Source organism: Photinus pyralis, unplaced genomic scaffold, assembly GCF_008802855.1.
Source record: "Photinus pyralis isolate 1611_PpyrPB1 unplaced genomic scaffold, Ppyr1.3 Ppyr1.4_LG2, whole genome shotgun sequence".
Lineage (NCBI taxonomy): Eukaryota > Metazoa > Arthropoda > Insecta > Coleoptera > Lampyridae > Photinus > Photinus pyralis.
In genome coordinates, this window is record NW_022170403.1 from 17,441,992 (window position 1) to 17,463,388 (window position 21,397).

Consider the following 21,397-nt stretch of genomic DNA (forward strand, 5'->3'; position numbering starts at 1 on the left):
TGCATAAAGATTTTATTCAATGGTAAAATGGAATGGACATCTACTTCGTTTATTTTCTTATTTTCGTAATGAATACGTATTGTAAAGAATACCTTCAGTATTAAGTTCATTCACTGCAGCCTGCAGGACATGATTATGATATACAGGGTGGTGACTTGCGTAACGCATCATAGGGATTTCAATGTAAAATTCATAACATGCGATTATTGGCTCCCCAAATTATTTTAGAGCAAAAATGTATTAAGGTTTTTTGTAGAAAAAATTTTTTTACGCCAATCAACCGTATTAGTTTTCAATTTTTTGCATAATAAAGACGGAAAATTGGAAAAATAAAACCCGCATCTTTTTCAATAATCTGCGATGCCATGGAATTTTCTAAAACAAAAAGATATCCAGTTATCAATTAGCAGCAGTTTGAAATGGATTTTATGATCGACTTGGTTACTGTCTTGCAGTTAATGGTGACTTATTCGAACATTTATTGTAAATTGTTATATTAGGAAACAGTTTTTAGTAATTTGGTCTTTCTTTATGTTGAATTCGCTGGTCTAAATATAATACTTTTTGATAGAATTTGATTTGTTTTATAGCAGACATTCCATGGCATGACGGATATTGGCGTAGTTTTTGTATTACAAAATTCCATGGCATCACAGATTATTGAAAAAGATGGGGTTTTATTTTTCCAATTTTCCGTCTTTTTTATGCAAAAAATTGAAAACTAATACGGTTGATTGACGTACAAAATTTTTTTCTACAAAAAACCTTAATACATTTTTGCTCTAAATTAATTTGGGGAGCCAATAATCGCATGTTATGAATTTTACATTGAAATCCCTATGATGCGTTACGCAAGTCACCACCCTGTATATGATGATGATATGATCTTGAAGTGCCAAAAACAAATCACATCCGTGGATATTTCTCAGATTTCTGCGCGACGTACAACAAAGACGCCGAATAAACAAATTCATAGTGCTGTTACACTATCGTAAAGATTGTTTCTCAAAATATTCTTGTGCTTTTCTGCTGTTTCCATTCCATTCTACGTAACTATACCTAGATGTAACTATCCGGTAAAAACATACCTTATACGAAAATTTTCACTAGATCACATTTATTTCATTATTACCGTTTATAAACTCCTCTGAGAACATTATGTGTTTAGAAAGTGTGCGCTTTCGATTCAGCAAAGAATTTTTAAAAAATACTGAAAAACTAGCCCAGTTCAGCGATATAATCCCATCAAAAACAAATAGTGTAGATTGGAGCGCGAAAGTTCTTGCCTTTACGAGTTCGGTGGGTGGCCTACCATGTTGACAACATACAACTTGAGCTATGCGCGGTCTAGTAGTAACAAGTCTCTGATTTTGGACATGTAGGCGTAAGACGGTGAACGAGGTGTTAAATTCGCCTTCGTTTAGTGCTGAATTCCTGCTTAGTCTTGCTTCAAATCAGACAATCAGCAGACACCAAACAAAAAAGTTATGCCCAATTACAATTTTTTCCACCAACGTCTCACTCAGCGAATAGCCTTGAGTAGTAATCTGTAAACATAGCGCTGTGTGTAAAGAGTCATTCCTGCGCAATTCCAGTCAAGTAGCCGACTTTTTGCACGATTTTTACTATACGTTTGCATGGCGGTTAGTCCGGTCTATGAACAATAGCTTAATTTTTCAGTGACAGTAAATCGGAAATGTCAATGATATTATTCAGTTATGGGTTTTCAGGATCACTATGCAAAAAAAATTCGTGTGTGGAAAGTGTCTTTTTTTCATGAATTTGCAAATTCATGAAAAAAGTATCACTTTCAAAACTAATTGTACCTACAATAGTTAAGTATTTTTCTACTCCTCTATACCTTAATTAATATACCGGGTGATTCATTAGAAGAAGTGATGATCGCTTGGATTTCGCGCGTAAGGTTTTAGTATTTTTTGCATTATTAAATTGACGGTTTGAATTTCGTTAGTAATTTTTTTCTGTCATGACTGTCATTTAAGAAACCAGTGTCGCCGATAATTGTTGTGTGCCATTTGCGGTTTATTACTTTTTCCATTTTGAACAATTTTTAAGAGTTGATGCACTAAAATATGTAAGAAACGTGACTGTGTCTAGTGTGAGTTTATAATTTGTGGTAAAACAGAAGCAGTATTTTAGATTATAAGTAAACGATTTACTGAAAGCATGATGATACACCACTGCAATTAAATAAATGATTTGCGGGAAATTCAAATTCAAATTGTCCTCACTTCTAATGAATCACCCGGTATTAAACATTTACCATATGTACTTAACGTCATTTCGATACAGATTTTCATTACGATACAAGTTTACGACCAATAGAATTGCAGCATCACGGGATACCAACGCATAGTTTAGGAAAATCAAATTGGTCATTTAATAATAATAATTTTATTAGGTTTGACAGCTGCTGGGTAGAGCAAATTTGTGTTTTCTCCCAATTCCCATACAAACGTATTAGAAAGATTCCAATCGGCGGTTTTTAAATTTGACAATGACACTCCGCTAGAACGCATTACATGACTCCGCATCCTGCTCCGCATGCTTTAAGATCCCTGACTTCTTCACTACCTGCACACAATAAAAACCCAAATTTTGGACCGATTTTGAAGCCATCCTGGAATCACCTCTTTATATACCTAAGCTCATCATAGTCGTAAAAAAATATTGTAGGAAACTCGCATTTAATGGCTATTAAGACACTCATATCCACTACGAGACGAGCCTTACTCGTGTTTTAATAGCCATCATTAAATGCTCATTGCCTAATGTACTAATTTTTCACTGTTTTCACGTTTTTGGGCACCTTGCTAGGAGCAACACTGCTAATTAATTAATTAACGGTTTAAAAATCTAGTACTTTGTGCTTTGACATTCGTCATGAAGTTACCAGTTTTCGTTGAAAAAAAAAGACACGCTGTCGAATCAAGTGATTATTGTACCGTACTCGACCGCAATCGGTAGGTTCAGGAAAAGTCGTGGATACTGTCGACACGGTGCTTACCTCGGTGCTTACGCAAGGGTTTTGTTAATTCGAATCTAAAATTTTTTTCGCGCAACTCCCGTGATAGTTGCATGTTACGACGCTTATTATTCAGAAAGTTTACGTTTGCTACACGAGCAAACTTGCGAGCGAGTGGAGCATGTGATTCCGGGTGAATAAGGGTTATTTGTGTTTTACATATGGCGAGATACGGTTGTCATTTCCAATGTCTCCGATGGTTGCATGAAGTGCGAAATCTGTGAATTTTTTTGACAGTTGTAGAAAATGATTTTTTGATAACGCATTTTCTAAAATGACAATTTTTGTTTTTTGGCCATAACTTTGTCCTTTGTGGAGCTACAAGAAACAAGGAAAAATAAATTGACATACAATTGTGTATAACTTACTGACTTTGCCCATTTAAGCGGCCTTCTATCACGGTATACGAGATTTCCATTAATGAAAATGAAAAAACTAACCCTGTATATTAAAAGGAGTGGTTCATTTTAAAAATTTCTTTGTGGTGATCTGGGACACTACGTGTCTTTGTGTAGAGGAATAGATGGAATACGGGAGAAATTTGATGATTTTCAAAAAGACTTGTAATTTTTCCAAAATCCAGCAAGTAAATAAACAACAAATAAATTCGTTTCTTGGTGCGACCACTGATTTTCGATTATGAATACGTATAACTTTTTTGGCAGGTCCGCTGCCTTTCAAATGTGAAGCAGGATTGGGCAGGAATGACTCTTTACCTACACATAGCGCTATGTTTTTATAGTCCTGCTCAAGGTCATTCGCTGAGTGAGAAGTTGGTCAACAAAGTGTAATTTGGCATATCTTTTTTGTTTGGTGTTGATTTTTTCATTTGAGCTTTGGTATTAATTTTCGCTAAATGCATAATACAATTCTTCGCGTTGCTTTAACATCTTTAAGCCAGAAGACGACATTTGGCCGAAACCGGTCGTCTATTTTGAATTAACATCGACTAAATTACCGTTATGATTACCCTCTTCCATTTTGAATCTCGACCAGGAGATGTCACGTTGATAATTGATTGAATCCAATTAAAATGGGAGACTACTTTAAGCTGTGGCATGTTTGCAACTCGGTACGAGATTCGACCTTTTTAAATGCCGATAATGGGCTGTTACGTACGTAATTCATTAAGTTGATTATAAACTGAAGCTAAATTAATTCATTTAATCCTGCAAGTGATTATACAGAAGAGAAATCTTATAATTAAATTTCGTGCAGGCTTTCATTTTCATTTAGCTAAAAATAAATGAATAGGATACCAATTTGTAATTTGTGTATTGTGCGAGATCGTCGCAAATTGACGTTTTTGACTTGAGACGTTGCCAAGTACCGTTCAATCATGAGCGTGTAAATCAATCTGCTTTTATTCTATAATATTCTTTGTATTGTAACGGACCTCATATTACAGCCCCACTTTTGGGTGACATTTTGTAACGGACGGTTACAAATTCTAGATGACCGTGTATATTTTTCGTTTCTCGGTGTCGATGTCGATATTTGGGAAAATTATAATCTTCCAAGCAGTGGATTGGCGCAACAAATAACATGACAAACACGTAACCATTTCGAATTTCGTACCTTCCAAGTTCACAGCAACACAAGGGCCTAATATGAAATCAAACCCAAACTATGTATAAATAGGAAACATTTACGTTGTCGCGCCTTCTAATCTCGAGTGCCATTTCCCAAGTTTGTCAAAGATGTCGATCGAAATGAATCTCATTAGAAATAAACCGCGAATTTGAACGCATACACATAGCGATACTTAGATATGTCTCACAAAACACAATGTTTAAACGCGTTGGGTGTTATAAAATAAACATTTTCAAGAGGAACTTCGCATTTCAATTATGATTATAATTAATGTAATAATTGTGCACAGTTTCGCAGCGCGAGTTTTAACACAATTAGTAAGATCTTACATAATTAATACAAAGCAGAAAAGTTGGGAAGAGAACAAGTTTATTGCAATTCCATTGCAACTTGCTACATGGAGTGGAACTATAAGACCAGTTCCATTAGTTCTCGCCTAAAGGATTTTCGGTCTTCGAATAGGGTGTCTATTTAATTGTAACTTTTGCCACCCTCCGATACCACATTGTTCTAGATACCTATTTCCGTACTTCAAAACAAATAAGTTAGGTACATTCATTTATTGCTTTATTTATTTGCAAAGGTAAATGTGAAAACAATATAAAATACTAAAGCTCATCCTTTCGCTCCAAGTCAAATAAATTGTATCAGCGCAATCCAAAATTAAATTGGTCTTCCCCAGTTGGCACAATTTAAGAGAATCAAGATGTAGCCAACTACCTTTACGAACTGCTTCAAGTTAATTAGGACAGAAACAAGGATAGAATATGGGTGTTTTTGCACACGGGGCCTATAACCATATGATAAGGTTAACGAGGCAAATATTTTATTATTTTAGAAAGAGATTTGTGCATTGGCTTACTAGGGATTTTGATAGGGACTAGTGGAGAAAGTAATAGTATTTTACATTATTAGCCAGGTAAGTGAGTTTTTACTGGCGATAGGAGAAGTTGACTGGCGAGCCGTCAGGCGAGCCTGTCATCTCCTAGAGCCAGTAAAAACTATTACCTGGCGTATAATGTACAATATTTTATTTGTTACTCATTTGTAAACAATAGTAAACGCTAAATAATTAGTTCTTAAATTAATCTTGAAGAAATGTCTAAAATATCATGTTATCCGTGTAACAGAGACTTCGCATTAATTCTGGCCAATGAAATTACTAGATTACTAACTTGTAAAATTTTTACAGGTCTGCTGTCAGTTTTACAAGTTAGTAGCGTTTAAACATGACGTTTACCCGTTTGCGTTTTGTCTTGTTAATCAACGTTTACAACTGAGTAACAAATAAAATCTGTTATAATGGAATGCTTGAATTTTTGCTGTTCGTAAAATTTGCGACTTTTCAGTTATAGCTTTACCCATCGTATAGGAAGAGGTGATTTTGTGTAATTTTGTGTAAACATTTTACGGCTATGATTTATTATGACTTTAAAAGTACTATAGCTTGAAGAAATACAGCCCCAACAGAAACATTTTGGTGCATACAAAATACATTAAAAGCGCATATAGATTCCATTGACAGTTGCAAATCGGTCACTTTACCTTTTCCTGGAATGCTAATGAAAAGTTGGTGATGCATACCCAATCTACCCTCAAAATCGATACACTGTATTACAAGCAAATGATGTGAGCATAGCATAGTTACCCAATTATTATGCAAACCGCAACTACCGCAGTGTGGTGCGACAGTATTTCGAGAATTTTATACGATCTATCATCTAAGTAAGGTACATACAAATAAATTTCATATAAAATATAAATATATGCAATATTCACCTAAGAATTCCCTCATTCATTTTGATCTTGTTAAAGTTTCCAAATTGTGAGCAGGGGTGCTAAATTATGATGATATGTTATGTATTGTTTTCACACAATTTGTAACAGTTGACAAATTTTGAATTTAGGTCTTTAATATGCGGAAATAGCATAAGAAGATATATTCACGCATCAGCGCTTATAAATTCATAAAAAGATGTAAAAATAGCGAAAAAGCATGATCTGAAGCGTTTGTCTGAGCTCTCTATAGTTTTTCATCTGTCCGGCGGCGGCGAATGATTCGTTATATGTAGTTTTACGTTTTACTATACTTTTATGGAATTTTTACAGAAAGTGAATAGTATGAGAGCTATCGACAACGTTTTTTTAATCTTGCAATGAATTGTGCGCATACTATGAACCGAAAAATTGCATTCTTTTAATACACTTAATAAGATTATGATTTTAGATGCAGTTCGATGTAATTCGTCAAGTGCTTTCAACGAGCGAGGCACGATAAAAAATAAAACTCTATATCATTTTTTTGTCATTTTTATTTTTTCTAACCCTTTTATTTTGTCAGCTTTTTGAATTGGCCCCATATTTAAGATACATGATTGACCCGTTAGATGGCACTGCGTCTTTCTTTGAAACATAGATATATAAATACATAGATACAGCCATACCCCAACATAGTTCAAAAGGACGTACCATCTATTACCATCACTTTCGGCACATTAATTACGTATAGCGCTATCCTTTATAGAGGTACCCTGAGCATGGAAGACAAGATTCGCGTTATTTATTATAACTGTCAATCAAATTGTTAGTACAAATCACACAGAAATTTATCAGATTTGAGACTTTACAACATAAATAAACGCAATAATTACATTATATTTAGTGAAAAAACCGCCCATCATGTTTAGGGCGAATATTTTTAGTTAGATTTGATTTCGCGCGATCGTGAAATGTGTCAACTGTCACATGATTTATCGGACGCGCTAAGTTTGTTTTAAGCGTCCGATTCGCGTACGACATAGTGGTTAATGTAATAAAAAGAGATAGAACATGTTTCTTCTTGGTAAGAAAGTAATGGAGAGATGTACAAATTTCTTTGATATGTTTTTTAAAAACCGACGTACGTTTGTTAAGGATGGCTGTATCTAGGTATTTATATATCTATGCTTTGAAATGGCATCTTGTATTAAATTTCAGTGCATTTTTAACGTACGTAGTTTTAAACCAGCCACCTGTTACACACTTGTACCATTGAATAATAGTACATTATACCTATATCAAAGTAGAGAAGTCCAGTATTATTACCTTTTATCTGACCACCAAGATTAAATCTCGAGGCTCTTGCGCCGAGGGGTGTAAGGTGCGAAGGCAACAATAGACTTCTCTTCCGTGGTATATATACTATTTTTTTCACTACTAGTACTTGAAGTCCTCTAAATTAACATATTATATTGATAAGAAAGTGAACGGTTGGACAGAATTTTTTGTTTATTAATTTAACATGTCAATCAAGTACAAGTACAAGTCAAACATGCCGTATTTTGTTCTGTCACTGAGATATTTTTTTAGAGTAATTTCGTTCGAATTTTTTCAAAATGTGATAATTTTAGGTATGTAATTTTCTCTGGAAATGGCGGATGGTGGCAATTATTCATTTTAGAGATTATTGAGCGCAATTTCGGGTTGTGTTTTCTAAAAGTTACAGCGTGACAGTTCTCATTACTGACTACTAGCATTGAATAATAAATCTGAATATTATTCAATGCTACTAGTTAATAATGTCCACATTATTAACCACTTTAAACAACTGCCCAGAAAGCCTACTTTACAAGTAGAAAAAAGGTTAATAATCATGTCACCAGACGCTAGTAGTGAAAAAAATAGTTATTTATGCAACAAGTGAGTGAAGTATATCTTTTTTCACGAGAAGGAAGATTTGCCGCACGAGCCGAAGGCAAGTGGGCAAATCCGCCGAGTGAAAAACATACTTTACTCACGAATACATACATACAAAACTTTTTTCACGTTCGTACCTAAAAAAATTAAAGCATAAGAATAACAAAACACTGATGGGTTTTATTTATAAATATTAATATTAAATGTGCAATATTAGTGGCATTAACAATTTGAATCTTGAAGCTGTTGCTGGATTTACATGCATTAAATGAGTGACACTGACAGATTCGTCAACCTCTTTAAGAATATCATTATGCGCAGTGGAGATTATTGGGTTGGAAATATTTCGGTAAGTTTGATTTGCAAAAATTTTACTCGCGCTGTCCATTTTCGTTTGAAAAGATTCATCGACGTATCCTTCTGCAACGGCGCTCGACTTCTAACCGCCGTGTTTCCTTAGTTGAATTAGGTCTCCTCCAGAATCAACCAGTAAACACGCAGACGATCGTCTAAATGCGTGTCTGGTATAATTGTCGGGATTTGGTAAATTGAGGTACTTAGCAATAATTGATGGAATTTTAGAAAAGGTATTTATACCGACAACTTGGGTTTTGCAATTGCCGTTTCGATATTTGTTTAGTTTTTATATTTTTTGGTCTTTGAGATTTATACTTCCGGTAAATATCTATTAAATTGAGGTTTTTCTGAGTTGTTTCGCCAATTACGTTAAATCGACGTTGAATATGTATTTTTGGATCCGGAATAGTAATGATAAGCACATGTCCGGTATCGTTAATATCTTCCACAGTCATCTTGTATAGTTCTTCACGGCGGAGGGCACCTGCGATTCCATTGTTCATCAGAAGTATTGTGAAGGAACTTGTACATTTCATCTCCAGAAAATGTCCTTGATTTCTTGGGTTTGTGGCCAACGGACTTGTTCTTCAAATAAGCAATTAGCTTTGAGTATTTCCGTATATCCACATTATTATTGATTAACAGTGTAGCCTTTAGTTTAGAATAGGTCGACCAAAGTGTTGGCGGCTTCCAATGTTTTGATTTTTCTTCAAAATAACAAAATAACCCCCTTTCACTAAAACTTCCACGTGTTTTTCGGTTCTCAATTTCATAAATAAATCATATTCTTTCAAATATTGGTCCTTGGACTTTTCGGGTAACAGATTGGAGGTGGCGATACCTGCCGCGTTCATAATTTCTTCGGAAGTGCATGAAAAACTCGCATCACTGTCCATTTCCATCGTTCAAGCACACAAATTACGCAAAACACCGCGAGATGAACTTAATACGTACTTGTAATTATCAACAAATGTCAGCGAGTATCATAGCAACGGCGGTCTCCTATGTTTCTTGTCTAAATAGTTTGCGTTAAAAAAATGACACGTTACGTTACTTTTTTTCACTTATAATTGCACAAGAGGTTTGTATTTAACCACAGCCGTCTATAATTACAAGCCATGCTGAGAAGTTTGGCAACGTTGTTCGAAAGTCAATCGGTGGGCCGATGTAAGTTTTAATGGAGTCTTGTTGCTCTTGAAAAATGGCATTTTCCTTTCTCCTGTGTTTCGCTTTGGCGGTTTTAATATAGAAGAAAGATACTTAGGCAGCTTACAATTGTGCATATATATTATTTAGTTACAAAAATGGATAATAACATTTTTGCACTCGCGAGGGTAAAAATCCGTTTCTATGATCACAAAACAGGGACAGAAATTGCATTTCAGTCCCTTGAGAAATAATGATAATGAAAACTCCCTGATATTTATATAGGTTATATTAACTCAAACTTAAAAAGGTACATTGTTTATATTTAAATTAAACGTTATATTTTCACATTTTGTAAAATTTACCGCTGGAATTTTATTAATCAATAGATTCGAATCAGAACTGGCTCCCGATGTTATATTGACATTTGAGGTAGTGCTACCTTGAATAATCTGATTTGCAATCTTCGTTTTGTTGGCCACAGAGTTCTCAATGTAGCTTTCCGCGACTGTGGTGGACTTCCACCCACCATGCCGTTTTATAGTGGTGATGTCAGCTCCAGCATCCGCCAATAGAGTGGTGGAGGAACGCCTCATGCAGTGCCCCGTATAGAGTTCTGGGTTTGGTAATTTTAAGTAATTGGCGATCATATTTGGCACCTTGCCAAGCGTGTTTTTCCCAACCGGCTGAGTACATTTTCCGTTCTTGTAGAAAACAAAAAATCGTCCATGGTTAGTTCCAGGTCGAAGGAATTCGTCAGTGCGACATGCCAACTCAACGCAACCTAAAGAGGAAATGGTTAGCAATGTTTAATACGTTAAGTAAACGCAATTTTACCTTTCGCATAAGATGGGTATCATCGTCAGCTTCAAGCAAGAATTTTTCCACCTCTTCTCTATTAAATATTTTCGATTTTTTCGGAGAATATCCATCAGAATTCCTTTTTAAAAATGATATCAATTTTGGAAATTTGTTGATGTCAACATTGTCGTAAATGAGCATACAAGACCTCACCATGGAATATTGTGCCCATACCGTTGAACATTTGTACTTTTTGGCTTTTTCGCTAAAGTAAACCAACATAACATTGTCGGTGACGGTCGCGACATCTTTTTCTATGCACCAGTCTTTAAAACCTTTATATGCTGCTTCATACAACTTTTTCGACTTATCAGGTAGTAAATTCACAACAGCAGCGTTAGCGGCGTTTGTAATTTCATAAGGTTCTTCAGAACAACCCGCAACTTCCATTTTAATTCACGCACTTTTTCAACAGCAAACATTGTTTGTTTATCTGTTGCCATGGTTTATCTGAATTCTCGACTAACATGATTAAATTTTAATTTATTGGTTGCCACGGTTATACTTAATTCTCCACTAACCTGATTAATATGTGGTTATAATCTTCAAAGAACCATCAATTCATTTAAAGAGTATAGGTAAACGTCGACGCGAATGCAAAAAATAGTATATACACCTCTGGAGCGAAATGCCATTTTCCCTTGGTGCTTTGTAGCCCTCGGGCTCCGCTTCGCTTCGCCCTCTGGCTACAAATCGCACCGCGGGAAAAATAATGCATTTCTCTCCCTTGATGTATAATGTACTATTTTTATTTGAGCTTAAAATTCGGACCGCTGTAAATTGGTAACTGCATCATAATGTGTTTTCCATCCAAATTGGTGAACTTCTATCGAAAGAGGTCGAGGTGAAGTACACGCTTGAGCACTTAATTTCGGTAAAAGGACAGTAAATCGCTGCGCATCAGCGAGGTTATATCAATGACCAAGTGTCATTCGGAATGGCAGACTTTAAGCCAGTCGCTACTCCAGTGGGTCTAGGTACGAAGCTTTTAAAGAGGGGAGCCCCGTAGACTTCAAATTCCCGTACCATGAACTCTTGGGAATAAGTTGAAAGGTTCCTTCAGAAAATCGATTTGACATGTCCGTGCTAGAATACCTGAAATACAAACTAATTGTATTTTTTCACGATAAACACTTACCGTACTTAAGTACCAGGTAGTGTGTAGGTCATATTTGAGCTTCTTACAGGTACTTTGAACAAATAAAAGTGCTTGTAAAGGGTCTAGTAAGGAGTAGCCTGCTTTAGAGGTTATGACAACAAATCGATATATTTCGTTTAGCAACTTACCTGAATAATAATTTCTGTTCATTTCGTAGGGAGTAACACAAATTGTCGCAATTTCGCTCTGTTAAAACAGGTAAATTGGAATATTACACCCAAAACACATATAAAATACACTCAACATCTGTCAAGTTGAATTAGGAAATCGGCCTACCATGCAGTGTTGCCATAATTCTCAGCACGGCTTGTAATTATAGACGGCTGTGATTTAACCGACAATTCAACTCATGTATAAAAAATCGCATAAGTCTCAGTGCAATTGTCACTTTGACAGCGGCAAAAGTTACCTGCATCTTTTCCAGCGACAAATGCACTAGTGGTTTTTTCACTATTCATTTTCGAACCAATTATCGCATTATCCTTTCCCATATGATTAGCTTCACGTCTGTCAATAATTGATTAGTTTGGTGAATTTCTTGTTCGTTAAATTGTCCTGCCGAATTACACTCGAGGTTTGTATTTAAACCGAGTAAATTTGGGTTGTTGCAATTCAAATCTGTTTCCTTTTAGCAATTGAACTCGAAAAACTGTCAACCTAAAAATGCTCCACACCTGCGGTGTCGCATTTTTATTAGTTGACAGTTTTTCTCGTCTAATTGCTAGGAAACAGATTTTCATTACCTAAACAACCCAGGACAATTTAACGAACAAGAAATTCACCAAACTAATCAATTATTGACGGACGTCAAACTAGTCATCTGGGAAAGGATAATGCGATAATTGGTCCGAAATTGAATAAGTGAAAAAACCACTACACCTTTTCCACTTTTATTCGAGAAGTTGTAAATTGTATTTGAGAATTGTTACTTGTATTTGAGAAAACGTCAAAGTAGATGAGAATAATCAGTTGGATTTGAGAAAACATCAAATGTATTTGAGAATAGTCAATTGTATTTGAGAAAGTATCATTAATTTTATTGTATTTTAGAATGTAATATTATTCCTAATGAATTATAATTAAGAATCAGCTACTGTATGTAGTCCCGCAACAGCAGCAGCAGCATCAGGCTATGTTATACATGTGATTTTGTTAATGATTCTCAAATACTTAATTTTACCATTTCTTGAATACAATTTACTACTCTCAAATTCATTTGATGCCATCTCAAATACAAATCACTATTCTGAACTACATTTGTTGTTTTCTCAAATACATTTTACTATTCTGAAATACAATTGATACTTTCTCAAATTAACTTGATAGTTTCTCGAATAAAAGTGGAAAAGGTGTAGTGCATATTTTGTCGCTGGAAAAGTTGCAGGTAACTTTTGCCGCTGTCAAAGTGACAATTGCACTGTGGCTTATGCGATTTTTTATACATGAGTTGAATTGTCACTCAAATGCGTAAACAATGAACCGCTACGGCACTTTTTTTCACGCTACTAGAGGACGAAACAAACGCACCCTTTATGCACGCAAATTGATGGAAAATGTACTTTATTTTAAGAGCGTGAAAAAAAGTATTTTTATTCAATGCTTGTACGTAATGAGTACATGTGGGGCTAATTTTAATTTTAATTGTTCTTGACAACCTTTGTTACCATCATTTATGTATAGGTAATCTTGTTCGTGTAGCTGTAAACTGTTTTTTCAATGTTTTATTAAGAAATTTTGGCACATGTCGCCATTTTATAATCCAAAGTTGTCTGGATTTTTTTCATCACACATTGTAAGTAGGTACGCTTTATTTGTTTACAAATGTTTGAATTAAATGTTTCACACAGTGGTGCCACTGAGGAAGAGTCGCGATATAGGCACTCGAAATATCTGGACTTCCAAATAGTTGAATTTACGTTCATCTTGGCCTAAGTACCCTAACTAATACCACCGAGTAATTATTTATATTGTAAACACCTGAATCTCGATTCTGTGTTGGAAATACACCGCGAGTTTGTCCTTCGATGCAGTCCTTATCGAGTTTAGTGGCAATTTGACTATAATTTGTTGGTTTTCCAAATGGCAAAAGCTTGAAATTCTTTAATTTATTATTGCGCTGGTATAAAATGCCATTTGATTATTCTGGAACGCCGGTACTCTTTCTAATTGCCGAGGCGCATTTATTGTAAAATGTTTGTCTGGATGTCAATGAAGTGTCTTTCCACAATGTTAAATAACGAATAAACAAAGGCGCCGACTTAGGGGTGGCCGAGCACTTTCAGCCCCTCCAATATTTATACTGGAGGGGCTCAGCTTCCCTAATTCTGAATAAGTGACAATTATATACCGTATTCGTATTCGTGGTTACTTACACCAAATCTTGAAACTGCATAATCAGCTTTAGACTCAACAATAAACCTTTATACCTCTACCTCAATGCAAAAATGCAATAACAAACCGTCCCAAGTAAGCAGGAAACCGTTGACACTTCTAAGAAGCAATAATCTGACTCCTGATGTGACGTCATAGTTTTTCTTTCTGAGATAAAGGATAAAGATAGGTACCTGCACCTTACACCTACTACGATAAGTGCATTATTTAAAAATGCAAAAATTCGTACTTGCTGGTTTTAGTTAAAAGTCGACGGTTGTCGGTTAGGGTTATGGTGATGTTTTAATAATTTTCTATTGTTATCGTTACGTATTACGTTTTAGTTCCTAAATTACTTATACCCGTAACCCGATACCCTATGCAGGTAGGTACGTAAAAATGTTTGGGCCCCCCCAAAAATTTTGTCAAGTCGGCGCCTATGCGAATAAACCTAATTCACTCTTACGATGTCTTTAATTTACCTTGTTTCTGGGCTACCATTGAATTTATAATGAATTTATAACTTATAAATTCAATGGACTACTTCAAATAAAAGAACTAGCAGACGACAACCTCTAAAATTGTAACTTAAGATAGCTCAAGAGACAACGTAAAAGTCCTAACACTATCACCTAGGAGGTCTGAGTCTGGGAGAAGGTGAGTGGTATAATAATCGATGTTTCCCTCTCCCTCCCCCTCCTCCATTTCAAGCATCACATGATTAATGGACGACCTCTTTGAAGTTGATTTTCATTGAGGAAAAAGGGGAAATGTTCAGTACGTGACCATAAAATGTATGTCAAGGGCTAGCCGGAGGCCAGTTAGGTAATCATTTTGCTAAAGAATTTCCAACTTAACTTAAAAGGCCAAATTTTATGCTAAAGAAAGGAGGATCAACCTCTTTTATATGCAAACCCATTGCAACTCTTAAAATAGCTCCGCAAAACCAATCTTTTGGATCCAAATCTAAATAACGAACATATAACCGACATAACATAATAGAATAACAGAAGTAATGAAAATTGCAAACACAACACGCACGTTGTTGGGCATGAAACGGTTTCATTATGACTTACTTTGCTTCCGACTGGAAATCGTTTATGGAAAAACAACTCAGCTTGGTGTAACAATTGAGTTGTTTTGAAGCACTGTGATTGCATCAAGGGCTCAAAAATTACACCTTGTACGTTAATGCACTTCACCACTCTTCTTAAATTTTGCGTAATTTTATAATTTCTATTTATATTATTAATACGACATTTAATTTGTATAATGTATAGTGATGCACTGTTTATTTATACTCAATTGTTACCTCAAGCTGACTATAGTTGACTAGAGACAATTGATTTATAGCCGCCTTATAAAAAAAATAAAATCGAAACAGTTGAGAATAAAGATATAGTAGTAGCGTTTTTGATTTCAAATAACCTCTACTTTAATTTCCCAAAATATTGCCCTGATGGGACACCCTGTATAATTTTTCGTTTACTACACATTGTGCAGACTTCCTATTGTTTCAGTAGATCCTGTAAAATCATAGGCAATAATTTGGGCATAAGTTTAACTTATTGACGAAGTGTGAACGGATAAAACATGTGGGAATATTGGAGAGATAAGTAAGATAGTTACAAGAATGCGTAACGAATACAGAAGCCAAGTTAATAGGTAAGAATATAAATTGTACTGAAACTATCGCCCTAAAGCAAAGCACTATTCAGTAAATATAATTAATTTAGTTTCAAACACTTAGGTACTACCGGTATTGTAGCAATAAAAATGTGTGAACTGATAAAAGTGGCCGTATTACTAAAGATACGTTTCGATCGGCATCTTTCCAATAAGTACATACCTTAATTGATATGTTCTTTACTTTGCCTATTTATTTTTATGTTTTGATCGCACACGTTAAAACGGAAATATTTCTTCAACAAGACAGCTATCAATACTTTGAACTATGAAAGAAAAAGGCACTTACATTGACCGTTGTATTTCTTGATTTAACATTCCTGTCAGTCGATCGTTGTTGAAGGTGTCGGCTTAAAGCAAACATTTCCGCTAAACGAGATCGAGTTTTCGAGGGAGCGGGATTATTCGTAGGTTCTTGTTGGGAGTGGATTTTTCTCGACGGAAATACTAAATGTTCTATGTCCGGCGTATATCCAGGATCCCTTCTAACGAAGTCCTGCATACTCCATTTGGGACCCGCTTTTAAGCGTGCCTTAGGGGGTATTGTCGCCGTTCTCGTTTTCCTTTTTACATTTTGCGGTTTATGGGGATTCGAACATTCCGCAAGCATCAATAGACGATCGCGAAGGTGATGAATTTCGTCGCGATTCATAATTCTATGCGTCCCATCCGATTTTCAATCCAAACATGTTCCACTCCGCCTCTGGTTCGTCCGACATTTTCTGTTCTGAAACAAAAACGTAGTCGTTAAATTTAAATACATTCTTTTGTTAAATTCCTAATAAGTAAGTAATTTTTATAAAATACGCCGAGACACGTCAAAATATTTGTCAAGGAAGACAACTTTTTAACCAAAAACTACTTCACCGCCGCCTTTCACCCTCTGCCCCCCAGGGTCATTCCCTTAAAAATTAGTTTGAAAGGTATTTCGAAGTCCTTTATTTTGACGTTTGGAAAAGATATTACTCAAGTTTGTAAATCGTCATGTACTTTTCTAGAAAGAAAAATTAGAACACGAGTATGAAAAGTATAGACCCTTGGAAATGGGTTTGCGGTTTTAATAATTTTATACGAATTTTCTAAATACATTCTTGTTTTTTTCCGTATATATTCAAAAGGAAAGAATTTTTTTCAAGAGAGTATTTCCCTATTTATAAAGCAGGGGATGGTGTATAACGAACAACATTACGAACGGAAAATAATTCGGATGAATATAACCTGCCGAACGAATAATATATCATACTAAAGATATAACTTCTTAAATAATATCTATGGGCAAATGTCACTCATAGTTTAAATGATGTAGGAAGATTCGCCGGCAATCAGTAATAAGAAAAATTTCACTCACGGTCGTTTAATATGAATAGTAGATATGGTGGGTTCACAGTATACGTACAAGTATACAGAATTTCGCCATAAAAGTCTCTCCACCTCTAAAATTAAGGTGGTTGCAATCACTTTATGTTGCAGTATATTTCATTTTGGGTGCAATAATGACATTTTGAAATTTTCCGACGGCGAATATTCCGAGAAACAAACTTAGAGAGTGCCAGTATTCCTGGGTGAATTTACCAAACGCGATTTGAAGTATTATATCTAGTTCCCTAAATTAAATACGTAGATACTTTTAAAAATTCACTATCAGGATTTTTTCTTCCCTTATAAACAATCTGAGCACTCCGAATAATTCTAAATAAATTGTCACAATTTGAATGCCATCTGTTAATAGGTAGATACTAATTAAACTAATCGGAATTGGCCATATACAAAGCTGCATTTCGGAATGATCTCTTTATACTGAGCAAATTCAGGCGATGTATTCCTGTTTATTTTCAAGTTTACCGTTGACACAATGCGACTACTATTCGTTGGAGGGTTTCCTATAGTAATAAATATCTGCACCTGAAAGGCATGTCTGTTCGTTCAACTGGAAATAAAATAAAGTAATATATAGTCATTCCAAATAGTTACACAATGTGATCATTTGCACTTGTTTTTGAGGTAATACTTTTTAGTCTTTTTTATCCCTCAAAAACCGTGCGGTTTATAATTACATTTTCCCACAAACCCGCTTTGTTCTTCATTTGTTTCGTAATTATCGATTCGTTTAACCCACCACCAATTAGTACTAAATTTTTTAAATCGAAATCGCCCTGACATATTTGGATTAAGAACAATGAACTGCTAAATATGACATTGTCGCACCGCCAACGCGGAACGCGTTGACATTTCAGTGAATATTGTAAGAAATGGCTTGCTCCGCATATTTTAAGACGACGTGTTTAAAATGAAATTGTGTCAAGCATTTATTTAAGGCAATCGATTAAATTTTCCTGATACCCGCCGTGCATTACGCAAAGTAGAACTTTTAATCGTGTTAATGTAAAACTAAAGTTTGTGACAATACGCAGAGGGTGCGGGTTAAGTTGAGACCTTTATTATAATGTGTGTGCTATATATTGTCGCAAGCTTGCAAAGTGTCAAATTTTAGTTTATGATCGGTAACAATACATTTAACCCCATTCGGTACGTAAGTAATGGGCGATCAAAAATGAGTTGCTGTCGAGTCGCCTTTGGAAGTTCAAGTTGAATATTTCCCATGTAAACAAAAGTTCCAAAGGTGACTTGACAGCAACTCATTTTTGATCGCACAGTAGTATAGTTATAGTATAATGTACCGGGTGATTCATTAGAAGTGATGATCGCTTGAATTTCGCGCGTAAGGTTTTAGTATTTTTTGCATTATTAGATTGACGGTTTGAATTTCGTTAGTAATTTTTTTCTGTCATGACTGTCATTTAAGAAACCAGTGTCGCCGTTAATTGTTGTGTACCATTTGCGGTTTATTATTTTTTCCATTTGGAACAATTTTTAGGGTTGATGCACTAAAGTATGTAAGAAACGTGACTGTGTCTAGTGTTAGTTTATAATTTGTGGTAAAACAAAAGCAGTATTTGTAGATTATAAATAAGTAAACGATTTACTGAAAGCATGATGATACACCACTGCAATTAAATCAATGATCATCAGTTAGTACCAACTTCATAATTTTTTTGATTTGCGGTAAATTCAAATTGTCCTCACTTCTAATGAATCACCCGGTATATACATATACTAAGATGAGCATAGAGATATTTAGGCATTTATATAATCACCGATGGTACACGTTACGTTTTACTGCACATTACTAAGTCTTTCATCATCATCTATGCCCATTAGACTCTTCTAATATGGCTAGACTTTAAGCTGAATTTTCAAATCTAATTGTCAACTTTGTAAATGTTGCCGAAAGTCGTGATAAAGTAGTCGCGTACCTAACATGGTTTACGGTTCTAACCGTAAAAGAGACCGAATCTAATCCTATTTCTTCCTAGTTGCCGTTTAAAAACGTATACATAGGTACTTAAGATGAATGCGAAACCGCGGTGCTACTGCCATGGATGAACTGAAGATTTGATTAGGGATGCTCCTAGATTGCAAGTAGCTGCAATTGTTTACTAAAGTTTCGATTTATTTATCTATGCTTGACCACAACATCTGCTTTTTCATAATGCCTGGAGGAGCTGAATGAAGCATTTCTCGTATACGGTTTTATACCCTCCTGGTAGAACAGTTGTCCTCTTTTTAAGGCAGTGTGTGTAAGGGGTTTACAATAGTTACCTTGTCGTTTAGATAGACCTGCTAGACATTGACAACCCAAAAAGGTATGTAATTCAGATTTATTTGGTGGGATAGGCGCGTTGACGATTGCTGCAACTTTATTTCTAGGCTTAGAAAGAATACAGTGTGGTTCTCTCTAGGCAGCTCTACTGCGGTACTAATGGTCCCTGGTTCGAATCCGAGTTCGGGTATGAATATTTGTAAATGTGAAGTGGGATGGGTTAGTAGAGCAGCTTTGGCTGAAACCCTGCCCACTTAAAAAAATACTAAAAATAAAAAATAGCACTGTGTCCAAGATAAGGGTATATGTCTATCATGGGGATCTCCGAAATCATAGAAGATACGACGATGGTCAGTTAGTTAAACGATGCACAATTAAAGAGTTACTATCATGCTTTAAAGAAAAGCAGAAAATTCCGATTGCTTCCGAAGATATGCCAGAAAATGCCCAAATTTGCCGATTTTTTTTTAATTTTTTTTTTATGTTATTTGAACAGATACAACAAATAAAAAAATACTTTCTCATTACTTTTTCAGCTTTACAAGAGATTTTCAATACGTTTCGAAGAAATCATCATCGACATTATTTTTTTATATGGCCCGTAAAAGAAGTACATACTGTATTGAGTAGCATTTTCTATTACTAATACAACGATGTACGGCACACAAGAAAAAAACAAAAGTGGGAAACTATTGGTTTTAACAGGCGCACAACGCGAATAGCTATCGGACAAATATCCTAGAAAATGAAATATATGTTCAATTGGTATTCTTCCACGATTAGGGCGTTGTGCGCAGGTGCACTATCCTGTTAAAACCAAGTTTCCAACTTTTGATTTTTCAAAATTACTAACCCCACATGCTTCATTTAAATTAAGTCATTTTTTATTATCATTTTAATTCAAGGATTATTTCACTTAAATTCTAAACGGACTATAACTAAATTTTGACTAACACTCAAAATCTACTAAAATTAATCGTAATTTGAAAGTGAAACTTCTCTAATATTTATTAGACAATTTACATTGTCGTCCAAGAATGTATTACTTTTAGTACCAGATACACAATTTTGCGTCGCTTTTTATTTTCCCTACATAGTTACTTATTTCATTTTCAGGCAGTTGTAGATAAGTTTTGTGGTAGGTTCGTGGGTTAGAGCAGTTTTTCTCAAGCGGGGGTCCGCGAACACCTATCAGAACAGATCTCATTAAAGTTTTGATATTCTTTTAATATTTTTTATGTTATATATTGACTATACATGCAGCTTCTATGTTGAATATCTTAAAATTAGAATTATGTTTGAGTTTTTCTTTAACATTCAGTAATAAATACTCCTTAAACAATGTTCCAGTTTATTACAAATATCGTTAGGGGTCCCCAGAGTTAAGGGAATCTTGCAAGGGGTCTTTATTTATAAAAAGGTTGAGAACCACTGGGCTAGAACATATTACACCACCTGTGTTACAGATGACGAGGTCGTCCCTTCGTGGTGTAATAAAGCTTCTACCACACTTGTGGTATAAATAACTAATATCATTGAATAATATTATTCAATGCTAATATTCAATGCTATAACTTCATTAGGAGACGAGCGGAAGGTCGGTCGCGATTGCAATTGAAAATCGTAACCTCAATTTTCATACACATATACCCTTTTAAAGGCAGATGTTTTTATGTTTACAATTAATCTTGATAGCAAATTAAAATCAGGTCGTATAATGTTGACGCAGTTGATGGGAAGCATATGTGCTCAAACCTGAACCCACACTACGGGTGCAATGGATAATATCACTTGTAAACGAAAATAAATAAATCGTTTTGTTTGCATTCCAAAAATATTTATG

The 21,397-nt window shown here is 35.1% G+C and overlaps 1 protein-coding gene across 1 annotated transcript in view; it reads right to left on the reverse strand.

The window, feature by feature from the left end:
- The window catches only part of LOC116164879 (flocculation protein FLO11-like), a 35,647-nt gene extending 19,020 nt beyond the window's left edge, over positions 1-16,627 (reverse strand). Inside the window, exon 1 of the mRNA XM_031479126.1 lies at positions 16,183-16,627. Within this exon, the coding sequence (XP_031334986.1) occupies positions 16,183-16,545 (363 nt within the window). The 5' untranslated portion in view covers positions 16,546-16,627. The remainder of the gene's footprint in view (positions 1-16,182) is intronic.
- Between the last annotated feature and the right edge of the window lie 4,770 nt (positions 16,628-21,397).